General features: G+C 46.0%; 1 protein-coding gene and 1 long non-coding RNA gene across 5 annotated transcripts in view; one reads left to right on the top strand and one right to left on the bottom strand.

Annotated features, from left to right (window-relative positions):
- LOC137840112 (uncharacterized) overlaps positions 1-25,084 on the bottom strand; it is a 169,788-nt gene that overhangs the window by 46,099 nt on the left and 98,605 nt on the right. The window lies entirely within an intron of this gene.
- ccdc135 (coiled-coil domain containing 135) overlaps positions 1-25,084 on the top strand; it is a 128,742-nt gene that overhangs the window by 26,791 nt on the left and 76,867 nt on the right. For 3 of the 4 annotated variants that reach the window (XM_049753605.2, XM_049753604.2, XM_049753602.2), the window contains 5 exons: positions 11,522-11,716; positions 11,778-11,909; positions 11,973-12,191; positions 18,855-18,980; positions 20,839-20,917. In XM_049753605.2, the coding sequence (XP_049609562.1) occupies positions 11,522-11,716; positions 11,778-11,909; positions 11,973-12,191; positions 18,855-18,980; positions 20,839-20,917 (751 nt within the window). The remainder of the gene's footprint in view (positions 1-11,521; positions 11,717-11,777; positions 11,910-11,972; positions 12,192-18,854; positions 18,981-20,838; positions 20,918-25,084) is intronic. The other variant, XM_049753603.2, reaches the window with a different exon arrangement.

The following is a 25,084-nucleotide window of genomic DNA, read 5'->3' as shown; positions in this document are numbered from 1 at the left end:
ATTGACCAATAAAAATCGGGCTTTTTTTTGTCCGACCTGGCGTCACCCTTCTGTACACCGAAGGGCAGCTGGGATTGGCTGATATGACGCAACCGTGGATTTCAGCGGTAGAAAACAGATGGGATGGATTGCAAACGTGATCATATTTTATATTTTGAAAGCTAATTTAACATTTTGATTTCAGTAGATCTATTTTTTACTTTGATTATATAACAAAACTATGACTTCAATTGTGTAAACAAATGTCAGATTTGTCCGCGAGCCAGACGCAGTCACCAAAAGAGCCATATCTAGCTCGCGAGCCATAGGTTCCCGACCCCTGGAGTAGGTGATAATGACAATGGAGGTGTGAACAGGGGGTGTGTGGGGGGAGGTGTGTATGTTGATTGTGATGCAGGAGGTTCTGTTGTGTGGGTGGACCGTTCAAACCTGCAGTAAAACTTGTTTAGCTGGTTTGCAAGCCTGGGTTCTCCACAGGACGGGGGTTTCTTGAAGCCCGTTTTGCTCTGCAGGCCTTTCCACACTGTTGAGGGATCAGGATTGGCAGAGAGGTGTCTCTCCAGGCTCTCCCCATAGCATCTCTTGGCTTTCCTGATCTCTCGGTTCAGTGTGTTCCTGGTCTGCCTGTGCAGGTCCCGGTCCCCACTCCTGTAGGCCTCCTCCTTGGCTTTGCGCAGCATCCTGAGGTTTGGTTTAAACCACGGTTTGTTGTTGTACGTGCAGAAGGTCTGCACACACAAGTTAAAAAGCTAGATCATTCATTTTCCTGCAGTCTTCCACTTCCACTTCCACTTCCAATCCCTTAGACCTTTGTCCGTTGGGGCACCGCTGAGGATTTGACAGTCAGTTTTCTCCATTCCTCTCTGTTCTCCGCTGTTCTCAATAACTCGTATGTTTTTAGGCCTGTCCAATCCTTTATGTTGTCCTCCCATCTCTTTTTCTGTCTCCCTCTCTTTCTGCCTCCGTTCACTGTGCCTTGCAGGATCTCCTTGGCAAGTCCTGTTGATCTTGTGACATGGCCGTACCATTCCAGTTTCCGCCTTTTGACTGTCGTTAGTAGGTCGACGTATGGTCCGATTGCACTCTTTACACGTGATTTTACCTCTTCGTTTGTGATGTGATCTTTGTAAGATATTCCAAAGAGTCTTCTGTAGCATCGCATTTCCAGTGCCTTGATTCGCTTTTCAGTGTCTGCTGTTAGGGTCCAGGATTCACAAGCATATAGAAAGATTGAGATTACTAGGGAGCACATTAGTCTGATCTTCGAGCTGGTAGAGATATTTTTGTTGTTCCAGATGGTCTTCAGCTTGGTCATTGCATTTGTAGTTTGGGCAATCCTGGCAAGTATTTCAGGTTTAGATCCTTCATCTGAGACCACAGCACCTAGGTATTTAAAGTTGTTGACTACCTCTAGGGTCTGGTGGTTAATCTTGATGTCTCCGGTGAATCCGTTGGGGTTGTTGGTCATTAGTTTTGTTTTTTCTGCACTTATCTCCATGCCATAGTCTGTGGCTGTCTCTTCTAATCGGTGGATCAGGTCGACTAGTTCTTGTTCGTCGCCGGCAAGACCATCAATATCATCCGCAAAGCGGAGATTGGTGATCTTTCTGCCTCCAATGCTTACTGAGCCTTCATGTTGTTCAAGGGCCTCTGACATTATTCTTTCAAGGAAGATGTTGAAGAGCATGGGGGATAGCAAGCAACCTTGACGCACTCCTATTGTTGTCCTAAACCACTCTCCTATGTTGTTTTGTAGGTATACCGCACTTGTGGCTGTCTTGTATAAGTTCTCAATGACTGCAATTATATTCTCATTGATGTTATAGAGTTTCATGGTTGCCCAAAGCGCTTCATGCCACACGCGGTCGAATGCCTTCTTAAAGTCGATGAATACGTGGTAGAGATCCTGTTGGTGTTGCTGGTACTTTTCGCACAGTATCCGAAGATTGAATATTTGTTCTGTGGTGCTGCGACCTGGTCTAATCCAGCCTGTTCTTCTGCTATTATCTTTTCGGCTTGGGGCATTAGTCTTCTTAATATAACTTTTAGCATTACCTTACTGGGATGGCTGATGAGGCTGATAGTGCGGTAGTTTTGGCAGAGCTGGACGTTGCCTTTTTTGAGAAGGGTGATAATAAGTGATTGTGTCCATGATGTTGGCCACTCGCCTGTTGTCCAGATTTTGTTGCAGATAAGTAAAAGTGCATCTATGATCGGGTCACCCCCCGCCTTGATCAGTTCCGCTGTGATGTTATCCACGCCTGGTGATTTTCCTGGTTTTAGTGACTGTACTGCTGAAACTATTTCTTCTCGCAGTATAGGGTCCTTGTGATTGTTTGTTGCTGCAGGGGCAGTAAGGACTTTTGGGTTGCCTTTTATTTTATGTGTGTATAGTTCGGAGCAGTATTCTGTCCATCTCTTTCTCACTTGTGCTTCTTCAGTTAAGCAATTCCCTTTGGAGTCTTGTATTATTGTGGTCCTTGATCGCTTTGTGGAGGTGAGGTCTTTGATTGTCTGGAAGGCCTTTTTACTGTTGTTTTTGAGTAGGCTGTCTTCAATATCTTTGCACTGATCTCCAATCCACGCTTCTCTCGCTTGGTTTATTTCTTTTTTAACTCGTAGGTTGGTCTTTCTGTATTGTGTCAGGCCCTCTGTTGTGTTCTTTTTCCATCTCAGCTCTCTGCGTTTATCACATAGCTCCAATATTTCGTCAGTTATCCATGGTTTCTTCTTCGGGCGGTGTTTTCCGATAATGTCGCTAGCTGTTTCAGTGATGGCTGAGGTAAAGGAGTGTGTTAAAGATTCTACATCTACATCTTCATTCAATGCGAGTAGTGGTGCAAATTTTCCTCCGATGTTGGCCTTGAAGGATTCCAAAATGGTAGGATCTTTCAGCTTTTCTAGGTTGAATTTTAGTCTGGTGCCCGCAGCTTTCTGGATCTTTTTCAGACGTAGGGAAAAGGTTATCATTACGAGGCTGTGGTCACTTCCAATATCTGCTCCTGGGAATGTTCTTGTCCTTGCGATGTTTACACTAGATTTGAAGCGTTGTTGGATCATGATATAGTCAATTTGGCTTTGGTAAAGTCCTCCTGGGCTGAGCCAGGTCATTCTTCTTGATTTCTTGTGTGGCCCCAGAGTGTTCATGATTTTAAGTTCATTCAAGCTGGCAAATTCAAGAAGCCGCAGCCCTCTGTCATTTGAGATGTCATTACAGTAGGGTCCACATGTACTTTTCCAGTCGTTGAAGGCATCCTTTCCTATCTTTCCATTCCAGTCACCCTGCACGACTAATATGTCTTTTTTTGGTGTTTCGTCAATTACTTTTTGTAGTTGATGGTAAAAGTCTTCGACTTCTTCATCTGGGTGGTCTGTTGTTGGTGCATACGCTTGTATTATGGTGAGGTTGAAAGGCAGTGATTTCAATCGTATGGTTATGATCCGGCTGTTGATGGGTTGGCATGCAATTACTGCCCCTGTGACCTCTTTGTTAACAAGGAACCCTACTCCATGTTCATGGCGGTCTTCTCTGCCACTAAAATAGAGTTTATGATTCTCTGGTGTGGTTCTTTCTCCAAAATTCTTGTAGCGCACTTCGCATAGACCTAAGATGTTCCATCTGTATCGTTTCATTTCATGGTCCAGTTGTTCCAACTTCCCAATACCCCTGAGGGTCCGCACATTCCATGTGCCGATGACAATGTTGGTCCTGGCACGGATGATCTTATTTGATCCATCAGTAGCATATTTTCCACTCCCGCCCTGACAGCCCTCGACGGAAGAGGCGGTCCTTTTTAACCCGGGCGACGACCGAGCCGGTATGGAATTTTTTGTAACTGTCGTTCTCTCTTGCGGTGTGTCTTGGGCATTGTCGCGTGGCGGAGCCCATCCCTCTCCACGCCAGACCACAGCCGATGTCCTCCCACTCGGAGGCTCGCCCTGGTCCCGAACACATAGCCGTTGGATTCCTCCTGGATCCTCTTCCGCCTTGGCCGTTCGCCCCCGCTAGGGGGATTCGCCCAGTGATGTTGTGTTAACATCACCCCCTCACACGGTTTGGCATGCTTGCTGAAGCGAGTGACCGGGGTATGGCGCTTGGAGCCACGTGTGAGAGATTAGGAGATGGAGGAGAACCGGTGAGCCTGACAATCCCAAGGGAATCAGCAGTCAGCCATCAAAGGTACTATCTCTCTCCAGAGCCCCCTATACCCCCCTGCAGTCTAGGCATTGTTTTATATCAAGGCGGCGCAGTGTAGCACTGGTTAGCACTAGGCGTGCAATGTATAGATCAGTGGTCTGCAACCCCTGGGCTGCAGACCGGTACCGATCCATGGATCATTTGGTACCGGGCCGCAAAAGAAAGAATAAATAACTTTCATTATTTTACAACTCGGTGACGTGTAATAACATTAATCATGTTATGTTGTTGGCACAATGTTATGAGGATGCTGCAAGTAAAGTTGCATAGAATACACAGTGGATTCACGTTTATTATTATATTATACTGTGGTGTTTGCATACATTATACCCCCCATGGAACTCAGGATTGAAGGCTGAGTTGAGATGGTGGTGTTTATGTGGTAATGCACTTCTGTTGTTGTTCTGCTATATGATTGGCTGGAAAGACAGTATGATGACGTTAAGGATTGTGGTTGATCTGTTTTGCAGAAATGGGATTGTATGTACTTCTTCGCAAAAATTATGATGTCATCAAACACCAGTCTGTGAAAATATTGTCTGACAGTAATCTGGTCGGTAGTGCTAAAAAGGTCGGGGACCACTGGTATAGATAACCCACAGTGCGGTCTGTACCTTGTATTTGCGCCATGGCTTTTGGTTCGGTTTCATTACGCGTTTTCGTACGGACAGATAACACTTTTTCATTGAAATACTACTTCATTTTTCTTTTCAGATGCATTTTTAAATGTGGGATCATCCATCCATCCATCCATCCATCCATCCATATATCTATCTATCTATCTATCCATCCATCCATCCATCCATCCATCCATCCATCCATCCATCCATCCATCCATCCATCCATCCATCCATCCATCCATCCATCCATCCATCCATCCATCCATCCATCCATCCATCCATCCATCCATCCATCCATCCATCCATCCATCCATCCATCCATCCATCCATCCATCCATCCATCCATCCATCCATCCATCCATCCATCCATCCATCCATCCATCCATCCATCCATCCATCCATCCATCCATCCATCCATCCATCCATCCATCCATCCATCCATCCATCCATCCATCCATCGAGGGGGCAGCAGCTTTAGGAGGGAAACACAGACTTCCCTCTCCCTAGCCACTTGGTACAGCTCATCCCTGGGGATCCCAAGGCGTTCCCAGGCCAGCCGAGAAACATAGTCTCTCCAGCGTGTCCTGGGTCGTCCTCTGCATCTCCAGCCGGTGGGACATGCCCGGAACACCTCCCTGGGGAGGCGTCCAGGCGGTATCCTAATGAGATGCCCAAGCCACTTTATCTGGCTTCCCTCAACATGGAGGAGCAGTGGCTCGACTCCGAGTCCCTCACGGATGACCGAGCTTCTCACCCTTCTAAGGGAGATCCTGGACAACGGGGGAAACTCATATCGGCCGCTTGTATCTGGGATCTTTTTCTTTCGGTCATGACCCATAGCTCGTGACCACAGGTGAGGGTAGGAGCGTAGCTCGACCGGTAAATCGAAAAATCTTCACCACAACGGACCGGTACAGAGTCCGCATCACAGCAGACGCCACACCAATCTGCCTGTCGATCTCACGCTCATTTCTGCCCTTGCTCGTGACTCCAACATACTTGAATGCCTCCGCTTGGGGCAGGCTCTCATCCCCGACCCGGAGAGGGCATTCTACCTGTTTCTGATAGAGCACCGTGGTCTCAGATTTGGAGGTGCTGACTTTCAGCCCAACCGCTTCACACTTGGCTGTGAACCGCTCCAGCGAGATCTAGAGATCATGGCTTGAAGAAGCCAACAGCACCAGATCGTCTCCAAAAACCAGTGATGCGATGCTGAGGTCACCAAACCGGACACCCTCAACGCCTCGGTTGTGCCTAGAAATTCTGTCCATAAAAGTTATGAACAGAATGGGTGACAACGGGAAATGAATCCGTCTTATGGCCGGGAATGCGGACTAAACTCTGGCATCGGTGATACAGGGACCGAAATGGTTCGGCACCCCGTACTCCCGAAGCACCTTCCACAGAACTCCCCGAGGCACACGATTGAAGGCATTCTCCAGGTCCACAAAACACATGCAGACTGGTTGAGCGAACTCGAGGATCCTGCCGAGGGTATATAGAGCTGGTCCACTGTTCCACGGCTGGCCGAAAACCACATTGCTCCTCCTGTATCTGAGATTCGACCTCCCAACGGGAGGTTCCCCCTCCTGGGACGCCGGATGGTGGACCAGAATTTCCTCGAAGCCGTCCTGAGGTCATTCTCCATTGCCTCGCGAACTCCTCCCACACCCGGGTTTTTGCCTCAGCAACTTGTTCAGCTGCCTCCGGAGTCCCACAGGCCAAAACGGCCCGATAAGTCTCCTTCAGCTTGACTGCGTCCCTTATCGCCGGTGTCCACCAGCGGGTTCGTGGGTGGCTGCCACAACAGGCACCGACCACCGTACGGCCACAGCTCCAGTCGGCCACCTCAACAATGGAGGCACGGAGCATGGTCCACTCAAACTCAATGTCCCCTGCCTCCCCCGGGATGTGGGAAAAGCTCTGCCAGGCGTGGGAGTTGAAGCTCTTTCTGACAGGGGATTTTGCCAGACATTCCCAGCAGACCCTCACAGTATGTTTGGGTCTGCCAGGTCGGACTAGCATCTTCCCTCACCATCGGAGCCAACCCACCACCAGGTGGTGATCAGTTGACAGCTCCGCCCCTCTCTCCACCCGAGTGTCCAAAACATGAAGCTGAAAATCCGATGACACCACTACAAAGTCGATCATCGAACTGCGGCCTTGGGTGTCCTAGTGTCAGGTGCACACATGGACACCCTTATGCTTGAACATGGTGTTCATTATGGACAATCCATGTCGAGCACAGAAGTCCAGTAATAGAGCACCACTCAAGCTCTGATCGGGGGTGGGGGGGTTTGCGTTCCTCCCATTCACGCCTTTCCAGGTCTCACTGTCATTGCCCACGTGAGCATTGAAGTCACCCGGCAGAATGATGAGTGCCCAGAGGGAGGGCTCTCCAGCACTTTTTCCAAGGACTCCAAAAAGGGTGGGTACTCTGAGCTGCCATTTGGTGCATAGATACAAATTACAAGGGTGAGAAGCTCGGTCATCCGGGAGAGAATCGGAGTAGAGCCACTGCTCCTCCACATTGAGAGGAGCCAGATGAGGTGGCTCGGGCATCTCACCAGGATGCCTCCTGGACGCCTCCCTGGGGAGGTGTTCTGGGAATGTCCCACTGGCAGGACGACCCAGGACGCGCTGGCCTGGGAACGCCTTGGGATCCCCTGGGATGAGCTGGACGAAGTGGCTGGGGAGAGGAAAGTCTGGGAGTCCCTCCTAAAGCTGCTGCCCCTGCGACCCGACCCCGGATAAGCAGAAAAAGATGGATGGATGGATGGATGGATGGATGGATGGATGGATGGATGGATGGATGGATGGATGGATGGATGGATACAAACAACAGTCAGGACCTGTCCCCCCATCTGAAGGCGGAGGGAGGCTACCCTCTCGTTCACCAGGGTAAACCCAAATGTGCAGGTGCCTACCTGGGGGGGAATAAGTATGCCCACACCTGCTCGGTGCCTCTCATCGTGGGCAACTCCAGAATGGAAGAGAGTCCAGTCCTTCTCAAGGGGACTTGTACCAGAACCCAAGCTGTGTGTGGAGGCAAGTCCGACTATGTCTAGTCTGAACTTTTCTGCCTCGCACACCAGCTCGGGCTCCTTTCCTGCCAGAGGTCACCTCTCTCACCTCTCTCACCTCTCTCACCATGTCCCAAGAGCCAGCTTGTGTAGCCCCCAAAAGCAGTGCTAAATGTGGGATTAATTTAACTAATAATGATTTCTACAATTTAAAGGAAAACTGCAAAATTTGCAGCCGTACTGTAGCTGGTTAAGTTAACTTCTAATGAGAATCTTTAATTATATGGTGTTAAAGCATAATTCAGAGTTCATTTCGTTGATTCCTTTTAACATATGGCTTGTCACATGGCGCAGGATTGAGGACCCAAATGCAGGGAAGCAAGGAAGTGGGGCTATGGTTCGATCAAATATCATTTAATTTAAATAAAACAAAAGTCTAGCAAGGCACTAATGGACAGGGGGAGAAACAGGCGCTGCAAAAGTTAAAACTAAAGGTACTCCATAAGGGAGAGTTCTTAAAGTACAAACAAACAATTATTGAGAAAAGGTAACAACAAAATGTTCTCACTGTGAGCAGTGGCAGAAGGCTGGGTTTCCGAGGCTATGGACGCTTCGGTGGTTCAGCCTCTACATCTATCATCTGTCTCTGAATATTAATAAATTGAAGTTGTTTTGCATTTTCTTCCAGAATTGCAGCTTGGATGGGAGGCAGTCCATCGTGTGGGTAGTGACCAACAGAGTAGGCTGTATGTCTCCTTGAATGAGAACCGGAGTATGTTACATCGCTGTGGGATCTCTTCAAAGTACTTCTGAGTCTGCTGCTGGAGCGGGAATAAATGATTGCAGGCCGCGACCTGTTAACTGAATAACAGTCCATTAGATGAGGGTGGTGATAATATTCTTTGTTAGTACTGCTGAATGTCTTTTCCATAGCTGCTGCGGCGACCATAATGCTTTAGCGCTGCTAACTGGCTCGAAGGACAACATTTTTAATGTTGTAGCGAATATGGGGGTCATTATGTTAAAAATAATTAAGTAATAAATTATCAATTAATTAAGTATAAAATTATTTAGTCAATGGTGGTGGAATTCTACTGCCTGCAGTACACTCAAGGGAGACATTTTTTGGGGGGGGTTTGTTTTGAAAAGTTACGCCTGTAACTCAATTTAAGCACCAATAATTTGTACCCGGATAATTTGCACTCACTGATTGTCGTTTTTGATGGATGCGGTTCTGGGGTGGCTCTGCAGTCAGTTTGCCAAACCAAAATGGAAGGAGTTGGCAGGAAAGGTTCATGGAAAAATTAAAAATAATGCAAAAACAGAGAAATGAGCAAGCAATGTCGGACTGGTGTTTTACAACTGACTGTTGAAGTGTTGCTGGGGGTCTTGGGGGGGGACCTAATTCCACGCTGCTCCATTGAAATAACATTAATTTGAACCAAAAGTAGTTAAGTATAAATCACAGTCCTATCTTTGGTACAGTGATCCTTCGTTTATCGTGAATAATAGGTTCCAAGACCACCCGCGATGGGTGAAAATCCACGATGTAGAGAAAATATATTGTTACAATAGCCACACAAGACTTTTATGTACCTTTATTGTATTTTTAAAAACTTTATTGTATTTTTAAAGGCTTTTTTTGTATTTTTAAACACTTTTGTAAACATTTTGAAGTCAAACTGAGTAGCGGAGTCCCAGCTGGCAGCAACAAAAAGGAAAACGTCCAACTGTAAAGCGTGTGCCGCAGCAAAAAAAGGAGAAACAGAACCGCGCTCGGTGGAAACTCGGGAACAGAACCCCGCTCGGCGGAAACTCGGGAACAGAGCCGCCCTCAGCGGAAACTCGGGAACAGAGCCGCCTTCGGCGGAAACTCGGGAACAGAACCGCGCTCGGCGGAAACTTAGGAACAGAACCGTGCTCGGCGGAAACTCGGAAGTGCAAGCCGCGTGCAGTGGCAAGAGTCAGAGCCGCACACACGGCGGCATACAGGAAGACGGAGCCGCGCGCAATGGGAGGAGTCGAGCATGTTGCAGCTGTGAGAGCGGGGTCGGGTGATGATTGCGGGTTCGGCACTCCTGGCAAGAAGTCCGGCGACACCGCGGGTCCGGCGACGCTGGGGTGGGGCCCGATGGCAGCCACGAGCCTGATGGCGCTGGGACACACTCCAACAGAGGCCACAGGTCTGGCACCGCTGGGACGAGGTCCGACGGCGGCCACGGGTCCGGCGCCGCTGGGACGAGGTCCGACGGCGACCACGAGTCCGGCGCAGCTGGAACGAGGTCCGGCGACGGCCGCGGGTCCGGCGAGGCTGGGGTGGATCCCGATGGCGCACGTGGGTCTGGCATCACGTCTACGGAAGCTGGTGGCGAGGGTTGGTCCAGGCGCTGGTCGCTGAAGTGGTCGGATTGTTCTGTCACGTGCGGAAATGGAGCAGGGCGACCAAATGCAGCTTGGACCAGGGTTTATTGAGGGAAAAGGGAGTTGGGAGGGAGGATGACGGGAACAAACCAACAGGAACGGGCAACCTGATATGACTTGCAGACACATAGACTAAACTAACTGAAACTGAGAGACAAATAAACAGAAAAGACAAAGAGACAAGAGACGAGAACAATCCGACGGGAGTGAGAGGCAGACAGGACTTAAATACGCGACAGGTAACGACAGGCAGGTGACTGGGATTACACTGATTGTGGGCAGACAAAGGAGGGGAGGGGTGAATACACAGACACGGACAGAAACCAAGACAACATAGACACATAGTAGGACGTCCAGGGACGAGTCGTGACACTACTGGCAGTCCTACCATCCTCGTCTTCTTTAAACTTTGTGTGAGCCTGTGTTGCATTTGGTTGTCCTGCCTCATTTGTGACAAAACGTTTTGTCCATTGCGATGTGCCAAATGTTGGTCCAACACCACAGGGGGTAGGGATCGGTCACATTTGGCCAACGGTAGTTTGGTCTATCTCGGCCTTAACATGAACTCAATCATGAAAAAGGACCAGCAATTGATGTATGACCTATAATTGGCGAGGAAGCGTGGCCAATCGCAATAGCTTTTGAGAAGGTTCTTTACATCGCCAATAGCGGTCATTGAGTCAGTCCTGTGTTCATACATCACATTCTGGCTGAGACCAAATTTGACTGCAATTGAGAGTTAAGATTGCCAAAAAAGATGGAACTGTTTCCCCTACCCACTCTTGATGACTTTCATGCTGCAAGAACCAAGTCAAAATTCTCTCTGATCTCTCACCGCTCCTTTCCTCGGGTAGGCCCTATCAAACTATGCACTAAAAATATTTAATAATTATAAATAATAATAATAATAATAATTTAAATATCTCTTGCTAAACTCCCTAAACATTTTACTCAAAATTCCCTGTTGGCATTTTACAAATGTTTGCCAAATGTGCACATGCCTTTGTGACCGTATGGCCCGATTAATTATTGTAGCGTCGACCCTCTACGACACCGTGAGTTTAATGTATCGATTTTCAACTCGGACTGGGAAGTTTGGTTGTTAAACTCAGCAAGGAAAATATGTGTTCAGCCCCTTTCATCGTGAAACGTGTGAGCGTTAAGACCTCTCATCAGGAAAAAGCAGCCGCGTTGAGAACATTTCCCTGGAAAACTGGATGTTGAACCCTTTCATTGTAAAATTGTGTGTGTCTGTGCAGCCCAGATTCTTGTTCTCTGCCACTTCAGTGTTGCGAAGTCAGACAGCAACATGTTTCGAGTATGCCTCCGTACTGTGCAGTCTGCTCCTGGGTGCCAACTATGACGCTTACTGTGTTAGTGGCTACGCTAGCAAAGAGATGTGTCTGCTCGACCAAAGACTGCAAGAGTGCCCTTTGTTGGACACCCAGGAAAAGGTAGGAAAGTTGGCCAATCAGTGTTTGCATAATCATACAAGTTCTTGTTGGTGTGGTGCAGGCCGCAGCTTCTGACTTGCCGGTTGATAGTGAGCCTGCAGTGAGATTTCAGCGTGAGCCAAAGAGTCGTTTCTTGACACAACAGGCCAAGAAGAAACAGGAAGAGACAGACGCCAAAGCCAAGAAACAAGAGGTAAAATAAAAACAGATTTCAGTGTCACTTAGCTTGTGTGCTAACAATGTTTGACCCAAGTAGGAGGTTCTGCAGCCACCTGATGACCCCCTGCAGGGTTTGCGGGTTCACTGTTGGGTCCTGGTGTTGGCTGGGTGCCGCAGCGTCGAGGACAATTTCTTTGTTGACCCAATGACAGGAAGAAGCTACAGCACCACGTATGAGCATTTTCTGGGTGTAGAGAGTGTGTGGAACAACCTTAACTACTACGTCAACATGCAGGACTGCAAGGACGGCTGTGCTGTGAGTGTCAAAAACCTTTATGACTGCAATTCAATAATTTTGAATGGGTTACAAAGTCCAAAATAGTTTTCAAGACTCCATCATTTTGAATATTATTTTTTTACTGGAAAGCACTGGAAAAGTGCCACAATCAAGCAAAAGCCATAAAATGTGTTTGTTTTCATCCTTCCAAGCATGTTCTGTAGCACTTGTACAATGATGGCTAAACAAGAAGCTATCCCAGCTGACTTTGACAGTCAGCTCAGAGCTTCTCTGCTACCAGGTGATAGTGACGGTGACAGGTGATACTACCTGCGAGCGAGCCTCACTGCCTTGTGGGTAGGGGAATGCCTAAAGTGGGGGTGAGCAAACATGTTGACTTGCGGGCCGAATTGGGTTCTAAATTTTGACCGGGGGGCCGAACCAGGAGCAGCTGTTTGTAGTGTTTGAGTGAAGTAATATGAACGACATGTGAAGGTCATTGCATAAAAGGTTTTGGCCTTTAGTAGGTAGTAAACCATGGATATTCAAAAAACCTTTTTTGAAAACAAATTATTAACAGTATTAAAAGATATATTTCACCCAAAAACTAGTATTAGTGATTCTTACTAAATACGACACTATTATTATGAATAACAGTTTCCATCACTTCAATGCCTGGAGGTCAGATTTAATAAAATATGTTTATTTTATCAGGTGAAATCACATCAAACGGCAAACATTCTGACCAAATACGTACGTCATCATGAAGAATCAGTGAAACAACACATTAAACCCTTGTTTATCGCGGATAATTGGTTCCAAGACTACCCGCAATAGGTGAAAATCCACGAAGTAGTGTCACCCTCTCATTTTTAACATACATACATTTTTGTGTATCAGTAAATGTATATTAAACTATGTAAATGCTTATGTTATCATTAGAACATTAAATAATAGTTTCAAACATGTAAATACTATATCTTCACGGGTCACGGGTGTGCTGGAGCCTATCCCAGCCGTCAATGGGCAGTAGGCGGGGGATCACCCTGAACCGGTTGCCAGCCAATCGCAGGGCACACAGAGACAAACAACTATTTGCACTCGCACTCACACCTAGGAACAATTTGGAGTGCTCAATCGGCCTACCAAGCATGTTTTTGGGATGTGGGAGGAAACCGGAGTGCCCGGAGAAAACCCACGCGGGCCCGGGGAGAACATGCAAACCCCACACAGGGAGGGCCGGAGGTGGAATCGAACCCGCACCCTCCCAACTGTGAGACGGACGTGCTACCCAGTGCCCCACCGAGCCGCTGTAAATACTATATTAATAGTATAAATGACATACAGAAAATAATGTATAAATAATATAAATATGATACACGTCTGTGTGTGTGCGTGTGTGTGCGTGCGTGCGTGTGTGTGTGTGTGTGCGTGCGTGTGTGTGCGTGCGTGCGTGCGTGTGTGTGTGTGTGTGTGTGTGTGTGTGTGTGTGTGTGTGTGTGTGTGACACACGTAGATGTAGCTAAAGTATACATACTGTAAATATGTTTTTAGAACTCTTTTATTACAACAACTTTTTTATAACAAGATACAAGTGTGCATACTGTAAATATGTTTTTAGAACTGTTGAATTATAACAAGATACAATACTGTAAATACGTTTTTAGAACTCATTATTATACCAACTTTTTTATAACAAGGTACAAGTGTATGTACTGCAATTGTGTGGGCGCTCCTTGCCTTCTGTTGGCGTGCGGGTAACTTTCGTGCCGTAATTCCTCAGTTTAGAATTTTTATTTTAAAATTTGGATTGTTTTTTGTGGAAAAACATCTGCGATGTATTGAAACCGCGATAAATGAATCACCATCAAGCGAGGGATTTCTGTATAGGTGGCGGCATTGTTATGTCCGTGCCAGAGCACGCTCGGCCGGCAACTTCCCTCACCACACCCCTTCGTTATCGTAATGTCTGTCACCTGCTCCCTCTTGTTATCTGATGTATTTAAACCCTGCCCGAGTGTTTCTCGTCGTCGGTGTCTACTGTTGTCTCCCGTCTGTGTCTGCGCCTAGTGTTCCTGTCCTGCTCGTGAGTCTCTATCCCGCCTGTGTCTGTGTTTGCCCACTTCCCTTCCCTTCAATAAACCCTGGTCCAAGCTGCATTTGGTCGCCCTGCTCCACTTGTTCATGACAGGCATGGTCTGGTAGAAGTCCTTGAAGTGCAGAGAATAGATGGAGCCAAACACCCTCCTTTCAAGACACGCACATTCATCCACTTTGTTGGTCAAGAGGCTCAGACCTTCAGCCAGAGAAAGAGATCTGTCATGCGGTCACGTTTATTTTTCCGGATTCTGTCTTGTCGGTGTCGTAACTTCACTTCTTGTTTTATTTTGTCATCCCTTCCGTTTCAGTTCGTGGTTCCTTCCTCTGTTTTCGGTTGTCTTGTATTCCCTGATCCCGATTGTGTGCACCTGCGTGGTTGGCGCTAATTGTCAGCACCTGCGTCCCAGCCCTTTTGTGTGTATTTAGTCCGTGTCTTCCCCTTGTCTTGTGCCAGTGTGTCTTGCCTCGTCCCGACCACCAGCGATTCCTTGACGTCCGAACACCCAGTAAGATTCCTCCTTTTTGTCTCGCCACAGAGCGACGCCTTTTGTTAGTGCCTTGTTCCCCATAGCCCTTTTTGTCTCGCCACAGAGCGACGCCTTTTGTTAGTGCCTTGTTCCCCCTAGCCCTTTTTGTCTCGCCCGAGTGCGACGCTTTTTGTTTGGACTTTTTGCCGAGTGTTTCCCTCGCAAGAGGCGCCTTGAGTTGTATTTTTTGATCATCGTGTGTTGGAATAAACCAGAGAAAAGAAAGACTCTGCATCCGAGTCCTCCGCCTTGTTCCCTGCCTGACAAGATCACCCCTGCTAACACCCGGATGCAGCTGGAACTTAAGGGTGGATCTTGATTGGCAGCTCAAGTTCCCACCAGAGATTGTCACCACCTCTCTGAGGCCAGAAGTCATCCTGTGGTCCCCTGCAGTTAAGACTGCAATCCTGGCAGAGCTAACTGTCCCCTGGGAGGGAGGACTGGAGGATGTCTCTGAAAGAAAGAGGGAAAAATACACTGACCTAGTAGCCGAGCACCGAGAAGCTGTAGCAATTATATTCCCTGTGGAGGTTGGCTGTGTGTGTGTGTGTGTGTGTGTGTGTGTGTGTGTGTGTGTGTGTGTGTGTGTGTGTGTGTGTGTGTGTGTGTGTGTGTGTGTCTGTGTGTGTGCGCGCGCGCGCGCGTGCGTGCGTGCGCGCGTGTAGCATATGTTGATGTAGCTAAAGTATACACAAATACATTTTTAGAACTCTATTATTATAACAACTTTTTTTATAACAAGCTACAAGTGTACATACTGTAAATATGTTTTTAGAACTCTTTTATTATTATTATTATTGTTAAAAAAAATATAACAAGGTACAATACTGTAAATATGTTTTTAGAACTCTTAAGATTATAACAACTTTTTTTATAACAAGGTACAAGTGTACGTACTGCAATTGTGTGGGCACTCCCTGCCTTCTGCTGGCGTGCGGGCAGTTTTCATGCCATAATTCCTCAATTTAGAATTTTTATTTTGGATTTTGGAATTTTTTTTTGGGGGGGGGAGAAATCCGCGATGTACTGAAGCCGCGATAAATGAATGTGTGGGCTGTGATGTCAGCATTCTCGAAATTCGCGCGCTGAGCTTTCAGATACAGTTTTACGCCAAAGCCACCCACAAACCTTCCTCTGGAATCCATCCATCTATCCATCCATTTTCTGTCCCGCTTTGTCCCCAAGGGGGTCGCGGGTGTGCTGGAGCTTATCCCAACCGTCATCGGGCAGTAGGCAGGGGACACCCTGAACCGGTTGCCAGCCAATCGCAGGGCACACAGAAACAAACAAACATCCGCACTCACCGTCACACCTCGGGGCAATTTGGAGTGCTCAATCAGCCTACCATACATGTTTTCTGGGATGTGGGAGGAAACCGCAGTGCCCGGACAAATTCATGAGGGCACGGGGAGAACATGCAAACTCCACACAGGGAGGGCCGGAGGTGGAATCGAACCCACACTCTCCTAACTGTGAGGCGGACGTGCTAACCAGTGCACCACCGAGCCGCCCTCCCCTGGAATCCTTCCATTAAAATGAGTGGCCCAAGCAAAAGAAAGGTGGACACTGGGTGCCGAGTGTTAAAAAAGAGTGGACAATTTGACTCAACCTATGTGTGTGAGCAGACGTTCAGCCACATGAACGTCAACAAAGGCTAACGGACCAGCACCTCGGCTCTAGCTTAGGAATTGCCACAACAAATTTTACTCTAGACCAGGGGTGGGCAAACTTTTTTACTTGCGGGCCGAATTGGGTTCTAAATTTTGACCGGGGTGCCAAACCAGGAGCAGATGGATGTAGTGTTTGTGTGAAACAATATAAACGATATTATTAAATATTTTTTTAATGCTGTTAAAAAATGCCCTATTTTTTTTCTCCAATGAATTGATGTTGCATGTCTAAAAGTTCAGTCATTTTGTCATTGACAAAAGGGCCAATGTCACCACTATTCTGGGCGCTCCTTGCAGCTTGGAGCCCTTGGCAATTTGGTGAGTATGCCTCCCCCATTGCAGTCTCTGATCATACCATAGTATCGCACTTTCTCTAGGTGTAGTATGCCAGTAAATTCAGCTGTCTAGGTCACAGTGTCTGGCTTCCACAGTCTTAATATTGTCTCCAAATACAATTCCATACATAACTTGGAGACTGCATGGAGACATTGTAACTTGGAAAAAAGAGACCCTAAATAGTACATCTTCTAGTTTGGGTTCAAACATAAAGCCATACCACTGAATACCACTTAAATATGTCACACCAAAAATCTGTGTGGAGACTGCAAGAAAGGGGTGTAACCTTAGAAAGAGGCATAGCTATAGAAAGGGGCTTCAATTTATATTTATGACATACACGTAAGAGCCTGTTGAGTATGGCAGCTATGTGCTTTGTCTCCCATTGAGACTGTGGAAACACATTTAATTTCCTAAATGTAACGAGATAAGATAAGCGAGGCATTGGTAACCATAAATAGTCCTCCATTTTGCGCTTTTATTTTGAAGTTGAACCACACAGAGCGTTGTGGACCATATGAATCACCGTTGTGGTGGGTGTCTGATTTGATTCAACTGACTCCGGTGCTACCAGTACCAAGTCTATATTCGCTTCACGATGGCCAAACGCTTCACTAGAGCCACCAATGAAATGGTTATCTTCATGTTGCTCCAACGGTCTGTGGTGCAAAAAAAAAAAAAAAAAAGAAAAAAAAGATGGGCCACTGGACCACTGCCCGAGGAGAGTGTGCTAAGCTTGCTTTGAAGTACGATAATTTGCAAATACAAGACTGAAGTCTTTGAAGTTAGGTACAAATGGTTGAAAAAACACATCAAACATCCAAAGACCTGAAGGCCACCGTGAAAAAGTCTGGTATCATGGACACATGTACCATACGACCCACACACTGAACCAAACACCTTCTTGAGGACAGCCTTGGTGTTGGCCGACCAGTATAGGTCAGCAGAAATGGTGGTGCCCATGAAGGTGGAGGATGTAACTCTCTCTACTGAGTCGCCATTGATGGTGAGGGGGAGGGGAGTGTTTTGGACCACCCGAAGTCCAGAATGATCTCCTTTGTTTTAGTGCACTGCAGACTCAGACAGCTGCAGGACCACGTTCCTGTAGGCTGACTCACCTCCCCCTGAGATCAACCCCAACACTGTCAAGTAGTCGGCAAACTTCACAAAGATGTTGTGGGCCGGTCTGTAGTTGGAGGTGTAGAGAAGCGGAATCAGTGCACACCCCGTGTTGAGTGTTTTGGTGGAAGAGAGGGCCGCCAAGTCCAGGGAAATGCTGGTGGATTTCAGGAGGCCCAGACCTTGTACTGAGCCAGTGACTATGAATGGAGTCTGTGTGGAGGTAGTGCAGACCTATAAATATCTTGGAAAAACAGAGAGACTTAGGCCGGCGCTTCGGGAATACTCCCGGTTCTCCCTATGGTCAGTCCAGGTGTGGTCACTGGGGAGAAGAGTGGTGTGTTGATTGCATGTCAGTATGCTAGGCAGATAGTTTGACATGAACAAGAGACAGACCGACATCAAGATGTACATTAATGGAGAAAGGAAGCTTTTATTCACAACCCCTCATTATGGGGGACAAAAGAAATGCATATGATGCTGTTTTTAAGTTAAGTCGATTTGGCTCTTAACGAAGAAAATGGAGGTGCTGCATTCACTGTAGAAGTTTCTTCTGGCCACTAGCGGGCACTGGGCTATTGTTGATGACATCTGGTTGCATCACCCTTTTCAGTATTTTTGTTGCGGGTCATGTCTTCTCCGGAGTTTTAAGCACTTTAAGCAGTTGAGTCGAACTGAACGTTGCCTCGGGAAGACGCTGTCGGCTACCCTCGACCTGGCTCGGAAGGCTGTTCAGAGTCCAGTGTTTTGTTTGATTTCGGGCGTTCAAAAACTTCGAATTTTTGGTTCGAACTCCGATTTGTTAGAACTTGGAGACTGTTGAAGTCAGAGGTTTCTACTGTATTCTAAAATCATTAAAAATTAATTTGAACAGAGGTGTGGGCTTATCCAGTGTTCAGCACAAATTAACATTTACATTAAAAAGTGTGTGTGCACGTGTGTTTGTTCAGGAGCTGGTGTATGACCTGCATGACATCAAATTGTGGGAGCCCATCTTGTTTGGTGTCACCAGTAAAAGACAACTGAGCATCAACCTCCTCAAGAGGAAAGAGATGAAAATGATGGGCATGACTTGGGTATGTATGTGTGTTTGTGTGTGTGTGTGCGCGTGCGTGCGTGCGTGCATGCATGCGTGTGTATGCGTGTGTGTGTGTGGCTCATAAATGAACACGTATATCATCATCATCATCATCACGTATATCATGTAATCTCACACAGCTGTCTCTGACAGTTAACAAGCAATTCTTTGGTTATTGTTGTTTTCAATGCTTTTTCCCATACAAGATTGATTTTGTCTTCAAATATGGTTACATTCATAAATACATAGCCCATCATTAACTCAGTTCCTCTCAAACTATATTCAGTAAATAAATAAGGCTTTTTTTAACATTTGACTTTATTTTTCAAAGACAAACCTTTTTATTTTATGACCGCATGTAAACATTAGCACTATGACCACTTTGACCAGGGAAAGCTCCACTTGCACAAGAGTCCCCTATATTGGCAATCAAGCCCTGGATCTAATTAAATTCCAAACCATGCTCATTAATTCAAGTCCCGTATTTTTCGCCCCATAAGGTTCACTTAATACTTTAATTTTCTCAAAAACTGGAGGTGCGCCTTTTAATAAAGTGCGCCTTTTGTGTGGACTGAATTCCAATATCTATATATATATTGTTGTGTGTCTACATATATATATAGTTTTGTGGCTGCCACCACACAATATGTGGGCATAATATGTGGACCCGATGAACTAATCAGAAGGCATTACATTTTACGTTGATCAGGGCGGTAAACCAATCAGAGGACTGTACGTCCCTCCGCCGCCATTAATAAATAAAATCTCTAAATTGGCATCGACAAAGAGACATGCTTACGAGGCACAATTCAAGCTTTCCGGAAAGCCGGGATTACTGCTGAAGAGCAACGTGACGAGTTTGACACAGACAATGACGAGCGGGAACTTGGCATGTTTAATGGCAAAGGTGAGGACTTTGGTAGATTTGCGTATGAATATCGATCAACAATAATGTGAGTACAGTATAGTACATGGTTAAATATTAGAATAAGCTAGAACTGAACTCATACAACCGAACGCAGTCTTGCTTCCATGACGTTTTTTTTCTGTTCACAGTAAGTTATGTATGCAAGCGGCCAATAATGCGGTGTGCCCTGTGTGTTTAATATTAGAATAAGCTACAACTGAACTCATACAATCGAACGCATAGTCTTGCTTCCATGACGTTTTTTTTCTGTTTACAGTAAGTTATGTATGCAAGCGGCCAATAATGCGGTGTGCCCTGTGTGTGGATTAAGTACAGAAAAGCCCCCGCAATTGAGTCTGCACCTTTCAACCCGAAGCGCCTTGTGCGGAAAATTCGGCAAAAGGTTGTGCCTCATTCGTGTATGGCTGTTCTAGACATGGCTGATTTGTGTGTGAGGCTGATTTGCGAGAAGGACCAGCTGCATTGCTAAATAAAAAGTTGTCTCATCTCCGTGGGGCCATCTGGGTGAAGATTTTGCTTTCGGTTGTGCGGTCACATCCTCCTACGTCTGTCGGGCGCAGTGTGTTCACTCACACTATCTTTTGCAAGCACCCACCACCTGCAGTCACTCTGCAGTCATATTCGCACTTTAAACCCTCACCGACACCTCAGCCCTTAGCATTAAATGAAAGTGATTATAGCAAACACCACTACACTGTTACTTTGGTTATTTTTATTTATCTTAAATGGCAACTGTATAGCAAACATAAAGGTAAATCCTTTAAATGTAAAAAAAAAAAAGTACAATTCCTTCAGCATGCATGCGTGAGCAAAGACAGACGTCTGAATGTGACACTCAAAAACAACAAAACACAGAGACAAGATTTTCAAAGGATAACATGAAGTAGATGGAGAGTCAGAGAGACATTGTGAACGTTTTTGTCTGAAGGAGGACGAAGAAGAAGAGGAGGACCGTGTCTTTGAGATGCCAAGATCCTGGGTCTCTTCAATCAGCATTTCCCAACAAGGTACCCAGTGCCTGATTCAACTGCTCTCTCCCTTACACATTATACTGTTTGACAATTTTGACGTGTGTTTAGCTTTTATACCACGATGACACGAGATATCTCCATTTACAATGAAGGGTGCTTCGTGCAGCAGTCAGCAACATGGGGATGATTCTGAATTGAAACCCATCAACCCAATCCCTTATCAATTCTCCAACAAGTCAGCCTTTCACCTTAAAAACATTTTCGGACTCCACTCATCCCTCATTGGCTCTTTTGCCAAGAAGCTCATCCATGTCATCATCCACTCACTTCCTGTACATGGTGCCTAGCAAGGTCCTGGAGATAGTCCAATTTGTCTGGGACTTCTTGTTGTATATACTTATAGTCTTCATTTTTGCATAGTAACAGAGGATATGCACTAACGTCACAGATCGGGGCGGCCATTATTGTTTGGGTGGCAAAAAGCCTTGTCCGCTGCCACTAGACTCGTGAGGATGGCGGCCTGGGTGGGTGTCGTGAGTGATTATTTCGTCCAGTTGGACCAAGAAAGCTGCAAGAGATAAATTGAAAAGTTGAAAAAAATATAACATTTGTGTTGATCCGCTGTGGAAACCAAGTACGTAAGAACGCCAGCAGCTCAAACGTAGCAGGAGCACTGTGGACTTCAGAAAGAAACAACCAACACACATCCCACTCATCATCAACGGCAGTGCAGTAGAGTCTGTGAAAAGCACAAAGTTCCTGGGAGTGCACATCACTGATGACCTCTCATGGACTACCAACATCACTGCGCTGGTCAAGAAGGCGCAGACACGACTCCACTTCCTGAGAAGGATGAGAAGAGCCGACCTCCCCACCTCTGCACTCACCACCTTCTACAGAGGTGCTATTGAGAGCATCCTGACCAGCAGCGTCTCTGTTTGGCATGGCAGCTGCCTAGCTGTAGACAAAAAGGCGCTGCAGAGGGTGGTGAGGACAGCAGAAAAGATCATCAGGTCACCCCTTCCAGCCATTCAGGAACTGTACACTTCACACTGTTCCAAGAGGGCAATGAACATCATCAAAGACACTACTCATCCTGCACACAGACTGTTCTCCCTTCTACCATCAGGGAAGCGGTACCGCAACCTGCGGTCCCGCACAAGCAGACTGAGTAACAGCTTCTTTCCTCAAGCCATCAGACTCATGAACACACTGAGGAAAACCACTTGAACATTCCAAAGTCACCATGCCACTTGGCACTTTACCCTTGCACCTTATATACAGATTTACACTTTTTCACTTTACTTCTATGACCACTGATTGTACTTCTGCTGCTGTGTATGTATGTGTGTGTGTGTGTGTGTGTCGGGGGGGGGGTTGTGTGTTATGTCTGTATTATGCCAATACTCTTATTACACACCGTGTGTGTGTGTGTGTGCGTGTGTGTGAATGTGAGAGAGAGTACTTTATTGTATAGTATTGCACATGTTTTATCAGCATGTTAGTGTTTGAATGACTGCAATGTGTAAGTGTGCATTGTCTGTGTTTATGTTGTGAATGAATATGTCAGAGAAAGAATTGTAAATTCAGTATGAGTAAGTTAGCTGTGTGTGTGTGTGTGTTGTGTGTTGTGTGTATGTGTGTGTGAGAAAGAAAGAGATTTATGTCAATGTCTTATTTAAATGTTTTTAGTTAAACTGCACATTGGAGACTGGTCAAACGCAATTTCAAACTTCTGTGCTAACCCTGTTACATAGGATTTTTGACAATAAAGTAAACTTGAACTTGAACTTGAGCTGGGACAGCAAGCGTTTGGTCCTCTGATAAGGCGACTTTTCCGCCAGTAACATATCCAGGCATTTACAACTATTTGAGAGATTGTTCAAGTCCATATACCAAGGAAGACCTCAGAGCCTACAAGCGATATCGCTACCTGACTGCTGTTTATGTCCATTTCGTTGAGTCACAGCCAGTGGAGTGAAACGGAGAAGATGCCAGCCATAGCAGTACATAACATAATAATACTATATTATAATTGTAGATATGTGAACAATTTAATTATTAGAAACTAGCAATTGGACAAACATACTGTAATGAAGCTGTGTAATTATGCATACCTTAGGTTATGGCCGAGTAGCAGCAAGAAAAAGGGAATATCTGAGCAATAATAATAAACTTCATTACAGGCTCTTGGCCCACAGGGTAAAAAACAAACGCATATATTAAAATAAAGAGTACATTTCAAATGTTATGAGAGGTACTCATGCCAGCGTCCTCTGATGGTGGATGTGTACCTTGTAGCACTACATCCAGTATACCTCACAGATGAATGTTGACGTCAGTAAAACAAAATTACGTACTTCTCACGAAGTGATTTGAGTAGATGTAAGAATGGATAGTTGGCTTCCAAAGCTTGGAGCTGTTGTGGCCATGTTCCGCCCGACGAAGCACCGCCACCCAGCTATCCTTTCTGGTCTGGTCCGCAGGGAACCGATACAGCTTCTTGGTGTCGTCTTCTTGGAAGCGATAGGCCCATCCTATGGCACAGCAACTCTTCACCATGGTCAAAGTTGCACCGTAACAACTCTGCCACGATCAGCCACCGATAAAATGATAAAAAATGCCCCACTACACGTATTTCTAAAGTTCAATTCAGCCTTGGCCCTATTAGCATCCGCCGCTTTTTGCCACCCAAACAAACCGTCAGCCGGTCTGTGACATCACGTGCATATCCCCTATGATGTCTTGCATACAGTATGTTAATTATTCTTTTATTAATAGATTAATTTGTTGATTATTTTGTGAATGCATTAATCAGATTTATTTCCATCCCTTTATTTAAAAACAGGTCATTATTTCAAATGAATAGTGCATAAAATTGCTCACACTAAGATATGGTGAGTGCTTTGATCCCTAACATGTCAGAAAATGGACCAAAAAGTTATCATTGTTTTCCTTAGTACAATACAATATAATGCACGAATTCATTACTTTATTAATTTGTCTTCCAGTTAGGAGGCAAGTTGCAGCATTTTGGAAAAAGTAGAGATGTTTGAAACCTGAGAATATTTACTGTGGTGAGGCTGAAATTCTGAGGATTTGGACTTCTGGATTATTAACCAATTACCAAAATCCTTATTAATTAATTAATTTGATCATCGGTTTGTTATCGATTAGTCGATGGCTTGTGTTTGAGCTATGGTGCACAAGCATTACCAACTATTTTTTTATTACTGCCTGCACCTGAAAACATCAAGATCGAGACATACAAATACACTGCTCAAAAAAATTAAAGGAACAGTTTTTTTATCAGGGTATTGCATGAATTAAATTAGACTTTTCTGATAAGGTTTTGGTCAGGTACGTGGCAGAGGGTGTTGTTAATCAGTTTCAGTCAAAGTCAAAGTCAGCTTTATTGTCAATTTCTCCACATGCCAAAGACACACAAAGAAACCGAAATTTCGTTCCCCCCTATCCCACCAGCTGCATTGGTGTTGATGGAATTAACAACAGGTGCACTAGAGGGGCAACAACGAGATGATCCCCAAAACAGGACTGGTTTTGCAGGTGGAGGCCATTTCAAGTTCCTCCCTCTTGATCTTTTTTAACTGTTTTTCCACAAGTGTTGGCTTTAGCTAGAGTCATTATCACGACTGGGAGCATGAGGCGATTTCTTAACCCTCCTGAAGTTGCACAGAACTACTCCAGGATGGAACATCCGTGCTTGCAAGATGATTTGATATGTCTCCCAGTACAATCTCCAGAGCATGGAGGAGATTCCAGGAGACAGGCAGTTACTCTAGGAGAGCTGGGCAGGGCCGTAGACGGTCCTCATTCCATCAGCAGGACCGATATCTGCTGCTTTGTGCAAGGAGGAACAGGTTGAGCACTGCCTGAGCCCTACAGAATGACCTCCAGCAGGCTACTGGTGTGAATGTCTATGCCCAAACAGTCAGAAACAGACTTCACGAGGGTGGCCTCAGGCCACGACGTCCTGTAGCGTGCCCTGTGCTCATTGTTCAGCACCGAGGAGCTCGATTGGCATTTGCCATAGAACACCAGAATTGGCAAGTCCGCCACTGGCACCCTGTGCTGTTCACAGATGAGAGCAGGTTTACCCTGAGCACCTGTGATAGACGTGAAAGGGTCTGGAGAAGCCAAGGAGGCATTTCCATGGAGGGACGAACAGACCTCTACAGGCTA

Source organism: Syngnathus scovelli, chromosome 2 (assembly GCF_024217435.2).
Source record: "Syngnathus scovelli strain Florida chromosome 2, RoL_Ssco_1.2, whole genome shotgun sequence".
In the NCBI taxonomy this organism is placed as follows: Eukaryota; Metazoa; Chordata; class Actinopteri; order Syngnathiformes; family Syngnathidae; genus Syngnathus; species Syngnathus scovelli.
The sequence above is the reverse complement of the archived record's forward strand: the minus strand, read 5'-3'. Positions and strand labels throughout refer to the sequence as shown.